Source organism: Lactuca serriola, chromosome 8 (assembly GCF_051521515.1).
Source record: "Lactuca serriola cultivar US96UC23 chromosome 8, Lser_US96UC23_V15, whole genome shotgun sequence".
In the NCBI taxonomy this organism is placed as follows: domain Eukaryota; kingdom Viridiplantae; phylum Streptophyta; class Magnoliopsida; order Asterales; family Asteraceae; genus Lactuca; species Lactuca serriola.
Genome location: NC_136415.1, coordinates 140,777,870 through 140,789,680, shown reverse-complemented (window position 1 = coordinate 140,789,680; position 11,811 = coordinate 140,777,870). Strand labels below are relative to the sequence as shown.

The 11,811-nt window shown below is 33.5% G+C and overlaps 2 protein-coding genes across 2 annotated transcripts; both read left to right on the top strand.

Moving 5' to 3' along the window:
- Window positions 1–2,547: 2,547 nt before the first annotated feature.
- LOC145071334 (uncharacterized) lies at window positions 2,548–4,470 on the top strand. Its single transcript, XM_079018230.1, has 6 exons — window positions 2,548–2,688; window positions 2,791–2,888; window positions 3,488–3,588; window positions 3,837–3,906; window positions 4,119–4,162; window positions 4,276–4,470. Exons 1-6 carry the CDS (start codon window positions 2,676–2,678, stop codon window positions 4,376–4,378), a joined length of 429 nt encoding a protein of 142 aa, XP_078874356.1. The 5' UTR covers window positions 2,548–2,675; the 3' UTR covers window positions 4,379–4,470.
- Window positions 4,471–7,027: 2,557 nt separating this feature from the next.
- On the top strand, window positions 7,028–9,627 carry LOC145070651 (protein root UVB sensitive 2, chloroplastic-like). Its single transcript, XM_079017605.1, has 9 exons — window positions 7,028–7,426; window positions 7,599–7,687; window positions 7,778–7,862; window positions 7,950–8,009; window positions 8,099–8,192; window positions 8,273–8,370; window positions 8,464–8,643; window positions 8,721–8,843; window positions 8,938–9,627. Exons 1-9 carry the CDS (start codon window positions 7,307–7,309, stop codon window positions 9,373–9,375), a joined length of 1,287 nt encoding a protein of 428 aa, XP_078873731.1. The 5' UTR covers window positions 7,028–7,306; the 3' UTR covers window positions 9,376–9,627.
- The last annotated feature ends 2,184 nt before the right edge of the window (window positions 9,628–11,811 follow it).

Here is an 11,811-nt window from a genome sequence, read left to right as displayed (position 1 = left end):
GATTCAACAACCTGCAAGGTTTTATTTGGTGTGTGGAGAGAGAGAGGGTCACATATTTTTAATTAATAAAACATTAAATTAAATAGAAAAACAAAAGAAAATATATAGAAGGGCATTACAGTCATTTTAGTTTACCGAGGGACCAAAAACGCAACCAAACTAGCTCAAAAAGACCAACAATCCAAAAAAGTCATGATTTTGACTAAAACCCCAAAATGCATATCACAGGGACTATTTTTGCAATTTTGTTTAGTTTATTTTATTATCAGGTAATATTATTTTATATACATCTTCTATTGGAAACATATTTCTAATATAAAAATAAGCTCAAATAGATCTAGACATAAAGAAATATGAAAATCATACTACTTAAAAATTATGCCCAAAAATGAATGTGCAATAAGTCAAATTTAGTATTCGTAACAACTAAAAAAGCAGAACTTAAAATAGTCTAATCATGCTATTGAGCCATCCGCAATTATTTTCACGTAACAACTCCGTCATCTTAAAAAATGATCGGGTGTGGAATTGATATTTGCTAAATATATCAATCGCCTTAACTTCAGCATTAGCAGTAATGCATCATTTAGTTGTATCCCAACCGAATCTACTCGTATTTTGCCCACTGTCTAAGTTAAGAACTTCAACTTCTGCACCAAAAAAATAAAAAAACAAAACACAAAAAACCGAATAGCTCTAACAAACCCTGTTTAGGACTACGTAAGTTCGTCAGTTCTTAACCAATTAAGATGTTTTTAATCATAAAATGAAGCCAAGATATAGGACTACAATCTGAGATAAATATCGGCTCGTTCCGAGGTCGTATGAGAAATTTATGGTTGTTTAAAGTTGGGCTAAAATTTTACAAAATGTTGATACAAAAAACAACTCTAACAGCCCATGTTTAGGGTTGTGTAAGTCAATCAATTCTTACCCAGTTAAGATGGTTTTTTAGCATAAAATAAAGTCAATACAGAGGACTACAATCCGGGAAAAAAGTCAGATATTTTGAGGTTGTATGAGGAATTTATGACTTTTCAAAGTTGGGCTAAATTTTACAAAATGCCGAACAAAAACTAACACCTCTAGCACCACCTGTTTATGGCTATGAGCGAATCAATTCTTAACCAATTAATCTGTTTTTTTATCCTATAATGAAGCCAATACAAATGACAACAATCTGGGAAAAAACTCAACTTATTCCAAGATCATATGAGGTTATGACTTCAAAGCAACGGCAAATAATTTACAAAATAATGAAACAAAAATCAATAATAATCCTTATTTTCTCCACAATATTAATACTTGGAAATCTAAAAAGTTAAATAGCAGATTCATATGTTCCTTACGGTTAGACTCTGATCAAAATACATTCACAAATCACTTTATTACAATTTCAATTTGAGAGGTTAAATGGGATGTTAAAATTCTTATTTTATTTATATATAAATCAACCAAATAATCAAAATAATAAATTGATTAAGAATCATACATCGTTTAAAGTAGAAATCCAATAATTACCTATGACTTGAATTAGTTTTGCAAAATCGAAACACAAAGAAATCGGGGATAAGGAGATCGACACCAAAGCCGTCGATATTTGTTGAAGCTAGAAATCGAGAAGTAGTATCGGATATTTGTTGAAGCTTGAAATCCGAACCAGAAGCTATGGAGAAATCGATTTCTTCGGTAGATGAAGATTATCATTGACCAAAAATAGAGAGTACAAGGAAGAGGTTCGAAGTCACGACGTCTTTTATTTCTCTGCCTTTTTATTTTGTTTTCTCGGTTGCTTTTTCTTACCATTTCTTTATAAAAAAAAGGAGAATTAATAGGATGTAAATGAAATTAAGGGTGTGTTTGGGATTGTTTTCTAGATATAAAAGGACTTTTTGTAAAATAATCTTTTTTTAAAAGATGGTGTTTAAAATGTGTTTGACTTGCTTTTTATGATTTTTAAGTGATAAAAGCTAGGCGTTACAAAAAGATAGAAATTCTTATATTTTCTCCTGCCAATTTTTCCTTCTTGACTAAAAGTTGATTTTAAAAGATCTTTTCAATTTGTCAAACAATTTTGCGTAATTTTTAACTTTTTGAAAAAATCTAAAGTCAAAAAAATGATTAAAAAAGAATCCCAAACACCCTCTTAATTTATTTCATTTTCTCTCCTTTTTTAACACTAACCAAACAAAAGAAGTGAAATACATTTTATTTTTGTACTCTAAATTCTCTATACCAAACACCCCTAAGGGAGGGAGGAAGGAGTGGTTTCCCTCCTCCCGCTGAAACCGCTAAACCCTAGGTAGAGGGTATCAAACCGTCCAACCCCAAAACCGCCGACTCCATCTTCTTCAACTTTTCTCTTTGATTTGTCTCTCAAGCGGGTTTTTCAAACCGCTAAATCCCTCTTTCTCTCTTGCTTTCATCCCTTTCCTCCTCCAACCCGCTAGGACTCCTTCCTCTCTAAGAGTCTATGCCAAACAACCATGAGTTTAAAAAAAATAAATAAATAAATCTTTTTGATGAGGCATTAACACGTTTGAACAATTTGAAGGGGGGAGAAAATGCAATTACTGTTTGTAACCTCTACCAACTTTGGGGACTCCGAAGAGAACCAAAAGGGTTTTCTACAAAAACAAACCCAAGATCTCACACTGTAAATCGCAGTAAAAAACATGGAATCTGAAGGTATTCTTCATTTTGGGGTCACTCTCCTCTTCTGCTTTTCATATTAAAAAATTTACAATTCCTATCCGATTTCTCTATTATAATATTCAATTTCGTGTTTAGGGCAACAACAAAACTCATCCAACCCATCAGCCGTGATCGCAGCTCTTCTATGCAAAAGAGCCAAACAACATGAAGAACTTCGAAGCATCGAAAAACAGGTTTCATTTCGGCCTAACGTTTCCTTGATCTTGTAATTTCATTAGTTTCTTGGTTTCCGTTAACAGTCGTCACAATCTGTTTCCTTAAATTCGTTTATTAGGTCTTTTGTTGTTTTTGATGGGTCCGTAGGTTTCTTCAGTATTTAAATTTGAGTTTCTGCTTTGGGTTTGAAGAAATTCACTGATAACAAAAGAGAGTTTCAAGATTTTCAATCAATTACCGATTTGCAAACAGTTCACATATATAATTGTGTTTTGGCATCCTCTAGAAAAGGAAAGTTTCAAGGTTCTTGGATCAATGGAGATAAAAGAAACAAAGATTCACAATTTCAGTTCTAGTGTGTGTTTTCAGTATCTTTCTAAATAACGAAAGTTTCAAAAAATTTCTAGGGTTACGAAAATCTTTAGGTTAAGAGACAGTAGTCTGGATGCCCTCCCTGCATTTCACAAGTAGGGTTCCCTTCCTGAAAGTTCGAACATCTAGAGAAGTCATGAATTCTCAATTCTCTACTATCTGTATCTGTATCTGATTGTGATGTTCTGTAAATTTCATGACAACTAAAAACCCAACTGTTTTTTTCTTTAATGTTTTGTTCAAGGTTTATGACATGGAAACTGCTTATCTACAAGATCCAAGCCAAAGTGGAAACGTATTAAAAGGCTACGAAGGGTTTCTATCAGCATCTAAGAGCACTGCATTGTAATTCCAAACACTACTCCCTTAACTTTCTTTAATCCATATCTTTATTCTTTACAATACACAATTAATATCCCATCGGCCCCATTAAAATTGCATCGAAAAACTGTTTGTTAAATGTCTAAATTACCCTTTGACAAATGCAAAATAAAGACATCTTGTGGACCCATGTCGATGCTATATATATATTTGATATTGGTAATGGGCAAATCGGTCATTTAATTGACTCAAGTTACTTGTTTCAATTTCAGCTACAAGCGGTCTAGGAAATTTCAGGTGGAAGATAGGCTTTTTTCACTATCTTCGGTCACCTCACAAGCGGTATTCTCCATTCTATATTGTTTGTTAATATTTTGGGTCCATCCAATCCGTTTTCACATGGTTTAGAATTTACCCTTTTGACCTTAACCCGTGTAGTGTGTTACGCCATTAAGAGAGAGTATATTGCCATGTGTGGGCAATTTGGTCTTTTCCAACTTGTGCATGACTAATCATAATCTTTTTTTTTTTTTTACTTTTATGTGGCTTCTCAGACCGAAGAACATGCTGCAATGGGAGCTGCATCTGCGATGGGACCGTAAGCACCTTCTTTTACCCTACTGACATATTGTGTTTGACATTCATTGGACTGAGACTAATATATCAGTGTTGGGACAAAATTGTAATTTTGGGAATGTTTTATTTGGTCAGGGGAAAGCCGAAAAAGGGGAGACCGGGACCTAGGGATGTGAGAAGAATCAGGCAGTACAGTGAACCTGACTTTGACTATGAGGATGATCCTGATTTGATTTGAGATTATTTGGTTTTATGGAGGCTTACAACTAGGTATGCTACAAGAGAAGGGATAAAGATATATAATAACAAAAGTTTGCTTTTTGACGTTAATGGTGGATGAAAGATTGTTGCTCTTATGTATATAATATATATGCATATAAACATTGGAAAAAAAAAACAAATGAGGCCCTTCGAAACATAAAAAAAAATTATTTAAGTTATTGGAATTTTAAAGGAAAAAAAAACACGGAAGCTGGACACCAAATGAAAATTAAAAAAATCATTAAAATCAACAAGCAAAACTTGTAAACATCCAAGATGTAGATGGCGTCATGGCACCCTATCTTTTTCAATCAGCAAAATTTATAGCAACATAAAAAAAAACTACTATATTATACGATATGAAATCCACCTCCATAACATCTAAATAAAGAATGACCATGGGAATCAACTTCTTTCATAGGGACAAAATCTCTACGGGCAAAATTGACCATCAAGTTATAACTTTGAATTGCATTGAAACCCGACACCAACCGATTATGTGATCTAAGCGTCAAAATCAAGGCTGAAAAGTCCTAGGTGTAAAGGGCAACACCAATTAATGTCAAATCAAGGGTTGAATCATCAAGACCAAAATCGACCAATTTAGTGCCAAAAATGAGAATACATTCTATTTCCACACAAAATCTTCCCATAGCATCTCCTTAGAATAGTTTCAATTTAACTACACAAATTGTCAAAACACAGTCAAGCAGATAGATTTTTTGAATTATTAGCTAAGACCTAAGACAATAGATAGATAAGATACAACTATACAAAGAAACAAACTTTTAGGAATATTTCAAAATATGAAGTTTAGCAAAATCATAAGGGTAAATAGTACAAAAAACACTTAATTTATACTAAAATTCTAATTTGACACCGTGTTTTTTTTTGTCTTAAATTTGACACCGTGTTTTCCAATTTGTTACAATTCTGACCACTTGACCGGTCAACTAGGTTACATGTTGACGTGACATGTTGACATGATATGCTGACGTGTCAAAATCAATTTTTTTTTCCACAAAAAACACTAAGTTTTTATTTTATTTTTTTGATTTTGACACTAAATTTAATTTTTTCTTTCAATTTTGACACTGTGTTCTTTTGTTCCAAATGGAATATCATTTATCAAATTTTGTTCAGTTTTCACCATTTTCCATTTGAAACCATATAAATATTTTTTTTTCTATTACATTTTAAACCGTATAAATATATTTTTTTCGTTTAAAAACCACATTCTTATTTAAATACAACATGGTTTATATATATATATATATATATATATATATATATATATATATATATATATATATATATTCAAAGCATAATGTATAAATATGCATTAGTTATATCATGAGAATCAAACTAACCATAAACTTCTAATAAGATGTAAAAATTTCACGGGTTGCAAACTTGACATCCGGATTTTGATCGACTACACGTCTCCAACCTCCAAACTCATTTTAAAGCTGCGTATTTAATATAAAATATGGTTTTATATAACTAATACATATTTATACATAAAATTATAGTTTGATCGTAAAAAAAAAACCTTGCATTTATATAAAACTATGGTTTTTAACTGAAAAAAATTATATTTATATGGTTTAAATGTATTAAAAAAATATTTATATGGTTTCAAATACAAAATTGTCAAACATTGAACAAAATTGGAAAAAATGATGTTCGATTTTGAATAAAAAAATATAGTGTCAAAATTGAAAAAAAAAATTAAACTTAGTGTCAAAATAAAAAAAAAAGTGAAAACTTAGTGCTTTTTGTAGAAAAATAATTCAATTTTGACATGTCAACATATCATGCCAGCATGCCACATCATCAAAACTGACACGTCATTATGTCACGTCAGCATGTAACCTGGTTGACCGGTCAAGTTGTCAGAATTGTAACAAATTGGAAAACGAAGTGTCAAATTTAAGAAAAAAAAAACACTGTGTCAAATTAGAATATTTATGTAAATGGAATGTCTTTTGTGCCATTTACCCAAATCATAAATTCATTCGGTTAACAAAGAAACTGAAGTTCAGAATAAAAAATCAAAAGAACAATTCATCTGGTGTAAGAAAGAATTCAACTTCAACAACTTTAAATTAATCTTTAATTTCATTTAAAAAAAATTGTATTCATATTACATTGTAAGAAAGAAATCGAATTGCATAATTAGATTCAGAAAGAATAAGGAATTTCAAAAACGTTTCAACTTACATGGTATTGAAGATGATCTAGAACTTCAGATTCATTGCAAATACACAAAATCAAAAGGGAAAAAATTATTTTTTAAAAGTGCTAGTATGATCTTGTTTTAGAATAAACCAATTTTTTATTATTCAATTATGTTTGCGATGAACCAAGAAGGCTTGATCAATTTGTATCATAATACGATGTCATTGTAGTCAAACATACATCAATTGCCTACTTCTTTAGTCGTTTGAAACTTAATTTTTCGTCTTTTTAGTTGTTTTGAAAAACACAAAACGACAAAAATCCCAAAAACCAAAAAAAAACCTTAAAACAGATCAGACAAACATGAAAATGGAAAATTCAATAGAAACAAATAAAAAAAATCAATTTTGAATGTTAAAAACTTTTTTTTTTTTCGTTTGGTTTAACTTTGGGCAAAAACCGAACATCAACCCTTGCAGCATAGCATAGGTATGTAGGTGGGGTATGCGTATGCAAAGCCTCGTGATTTGCTCCTCCCTTATTCGCCGGCGTGAAAGTCCGATCACATAGTTAGCTGCGGGGATACTCTTTGCTCTTCTTTCTCTCGCGTAGTCGCAAGAATTTGCTCCCTGTTGTTTTTCGATCAACCTGTTTCTTATGCCAATTCTTATTTCCTTTCTCTATACGTTGATTATTTGAACTTTGGGGGCTGGAAAAGATAAAAATGCAGAAGACCATGGCGCAAAATCCGTTGTCGGAAGACGTTGGTGCGTCTATATCTTGGATTGAGACCTCCGACACCGTCTCCCGCCACTTCTTCTTTCAACCAGACGGCCAATTCTCCGTAAGTATTCAGCATACGACAACGCTAATCAAACTTTTACAATTAGGGTATTCAGAGTGCCACAATTTACAGTTCTAATAAATGTATCGTCTGTTGTTTATCGCAGAATCTAAAAAATTTCATAACGCTTAACATCATGAAAATTGAATCTTGTGGGATTTTTGTATTTTAGGTGAAGGTGCTTGACGATTCAAGACCAGTTGTCCACAAAATGGCTGAATCCTTCGTCAACAAATTCTTCCCCTCTGGTTTTCCATATAGGTGAGTTGATGGAACTTAATTTCACATAAAATTTGTTGAAAAGTTTCATTCCTCATATCATGTAAATTCTACCATCTCTTCTTACTCCAGCGTCAACGAAGGATACCTTAGATACACACAATTTCGGGCATTACAACACTTCTCAAGTGCAGCACTATCCGTTTTATCAACTCAGGTCCTCTTCCAATACGCTCCGTTTCTTAAATTCCATTTTTACATGTATCATTCCATTGTAGCAATACATAATCTTACCCCTTTGCAGTCACTTCTATATGCTGCAGGCTTAAGACCTACCCCTGCACAAGCGACTGCAGTTAGTTGGGTGAGAATTGAGAAACAACTTTCATCTCAAGAATTTGATCATATACCAATACTAAAAAACCTTAACCTCACATTCTTGATGTCAACCAGGTACTAAAAGATGGAATGCAGCATATGGGAAAACTAATATGTAGCAATTTAGGTGCACTCATGGATGCAGAACCAAAACGATGGAGAATATTGGGTTTGTATCATTCTTTTTGTTCTTTGTTCTATATAACTATGAAAGATATATAACTTGAAGAAACTCTTTTTGATATGTAGCTGATGTGCTATACGACTTGGGCACTGGTCTCGAAATTGTTTCCCCATTATGCCCTCAACTGTTTCTTGAAACAGCTGGGCTTGGGAATTTTGCAAAGGTTAGTTGGTGGTGAATCAATATATCAATATTCAATAATATATAATAACCCAAATTAACCAATTTTAAAAAATTGGTTGTGATTATTGAACAGGGAATGGCTGTAGTAGCTGCAAGAGCAACAAGATTACCAATTTATTCTTCATTTGCAAAAGAAGGAAATCTTAGTGACTTATTTGCAAAAGGAGAAGCCATCTCAACTGTGTTTAATGTGCTTGGGTTAGGTGCTGGGATCCAGTTGGTTTCAACAGTTTGTTCATCTATGCAAGGAAAGGTATGGTTAAGTTTTTGTTGCCCCTTTACTATATATGGGAAACAAATCTAATATTAGTTCTTTTTGTTTTTGTGCAGATGATTGTTGGGTCTCTGCTTTCTGTAATACATGTATACAGTGTATCTGAAGAAATGCGAGCTGCTCCTGTTAACACATTAAATCCACAAAGAACTGCAATGATTATAGAAGATTTCATTAAGGTTGATAAACAAATGCTAAAAACTCTTTATCATTATTTCCATTTTTGTCCTGTCTAGTTTGATAATGTTTTATACATTTGTTATTAAAATTTAGACAGGAAAGGTGTCGAGCCCAGTAGACATGAGGTACAAAGAAGATCTGTTGTTTCCAGGGAAGTTAATAAAAGATGCTGGAAATGTGAAAGTGGGTGGTGATTTGCATAAGGCAATTAAGCCCTCAAGATTAAAGGAGCTTAAACAAATGTTTCCAAATGAGAAATTTCTATTAAGTTGTGGAGGTGGAAAAAGATGGACAGATATGGTGTTGGAGCATAATGCCACTGGTGAAGATGCTTTGAGAGGGTGGCTGGTGGCGGCATACGCATATGCTTCAAATATTGAAAAAAATGGGTCTGAATCTGAATGGGATCATTTACAAGAGGCTTATCAGAAGATGAAGGTGGTGATGATTACATTGCTTCCTCAAATACAAGCTAAAGGCTGGCATACAGATCGTTTTCTTGATGGAAAAGGTATGCGGTTTGGTTTTTAGTTAGAGATTTTACAACAAGTGTGTTTTTCCTGAAATACCCTTTTCTGTGTTTGTAACTTTGGGTTCGTTTATGGATTCGTTCAAACTCACTGATCAACTCAGCGAGGCTTAGGTGTGTGAAAATATGGTTCATGTTCTTGCAAAATTTGGATTGTTTATGATTGTATAGCGTTATTTTATATCTTGTTGAGGCCAATGGATTTATGGTTATTGTATTATATCAGTTTAATTTGTGATATTTTTCTTGTTGAATGATGATGCCTTTATTTTCAAAAAATATATTAGTGCATGTGTAATGGTGAAATTGATGGTATTATAAAGGCGATTTAGTTAATTATTTGAGGAAATAAGGAATTTAAGGTAAGGCCGGATGGAATGGACTGCGGGGAACCCGTGGGAACGGTTCCCGCACTTAAGCACACCGCAAAGTGGGTGCAGGAAAGGAACGGCGGGAAGAGGCTGGGGGGGGGGGGGGGGGGGAGAGAGTCCCGCTCTCTCTCTCTCTCTCTCTCTCTCTCTCTCTCTCTCTTCTAACGATTGGGTGACGCGTTTTTTTTTTTTTTTTTTTTTTTTTTTTTTTTTTTTTTTTACTCCAAACGGCTATATAGCCGTCACACACACACACACACACACACACATATATATATATATATATATATATATATATATATATTCTTTTTTCCTTCCCTTTTCATAATCTATAAATACTTAATTATTTTATCATTTTTTTGCACTCATAATCTATATTTCTCTCTAAAAAATATTACTCAAAATGTCATCATCTTCATCATCCGATTCGACGGCGGTAGAGGAGGCTAAGGCCCCGTTTGATAGATGCTGACTGAGAAAGTGTTGACTGAGAAATGTCTGTCTGGATAAGAACTTCTGACAGGGTAAGAAATCATGTTGTTTGATTGTACATCTGATTGAATGTGCTGACTAATGAAAAATGTCCATTTTACCCTCACGACCATTAGTGGTTAGTTTATGGATACATGCCTCAAGAAAGGTTTTGTCCTCACACTCGTTCCAAACCAACATCCTAAAATTATAAAATTATAAAACTTGTATGAATCAATAACAATCAAGAATCAAAATCCTCAAACTCATCACTAGAACAACAAACAGTCAGGTATGTATGAACTCTCAAATTCATCAATAGAACAACAAAAATTCAATTTAAATCCAATATTTTCCTAATATGAATAGAACAAAAACATAAACATCAAACATGAACAGAAACAAAAACAACAAACTCATGAGTAGAAGGCATCTAATTTAAGCAAATCTTTTGCAATCCAAAGTCAAATATGGACTTATTTTCTTGGATGGATTCCCCTGCATTGTTGTATACTTTCTAGACAAAAGACTAATCTGCCCCCATAAAAAAATATGAAACCTGGTAGTAGAAATTGCTATTTATCAAAAATATGTTTTGCACTTAACAACTAAAAAATATGTGTTGCAATTGAACAACAAAATTCTGCAGCAAACATGGACAAAAACAAATAAAAATCAGAACTTTTAAACAACTTCAAACATGAATAAACAAAATTTCGTTGAACATAAATTTAAAACAAAATCAGAATCCTAGATTTAAAAATCAAAAATTCGGAACAAGAAACAAATCAAATCCAGAATTCAAAGTTTATATTTATAGTATGATCAGTTGAAGAAATCGTACAAAACATATATCAAAATCCAAAAGAGAGGATGCAAATCGTCGATGAAAAGGGAAGGGATCGTACCTGATGAAGAGGCAGGAGACCGTCGATGGAGGTTGGCTATGGAGGAGATCGTCGGTGGTGGGAAGATGCAGAATCGACGAGAAGGAGGCATCGTACAATGGAGAATGATGGAGGCGCTGAAAGAAAACGTAGGGCAAGGGTAAAGTGGAAGTTTTCTCAGTCAGTTGTCTTCCCGTATCTATCCCATTCAGATTCCTTCTTACCGAGTCAGATGCCCACAATTCGATTAACAAACGCCTTTTGCCAACCGAGTCAGCCAAAAACGTCTGACTCGACTCGGTCAGACGTTTATCAAACAAGCCCTAAGTTTATCGGTTCCGTCATGGTGAAAACGATTGCATACTATCAAAACCGACTAGGTGAAACATCACGTGCACGACCTAACCTAAGAAAGCCGCCGTTACATAGAAATCACGAAGCCGGACACGATCGTCTTATAGAAGATTATATTGTAGATGACACCGTCTACGCTGTAAAGTTTCGACGTCGGTTCCGGATGAGGAAGGAACTATTCTTATGTATTGTTGGCGATTTGGAAGGTCGCTTTCCATATTCCAATGGAAAATGGATGTCAGGGGAAAAAATGTTTCTCTCCCATTAAAAAATGCACGACTTCAACTCATCAGCTAGCATACGGCAAGGTTTGTTGTTCAAATGGGACGAGTATTTTAGGATGTCAGAGCGTACC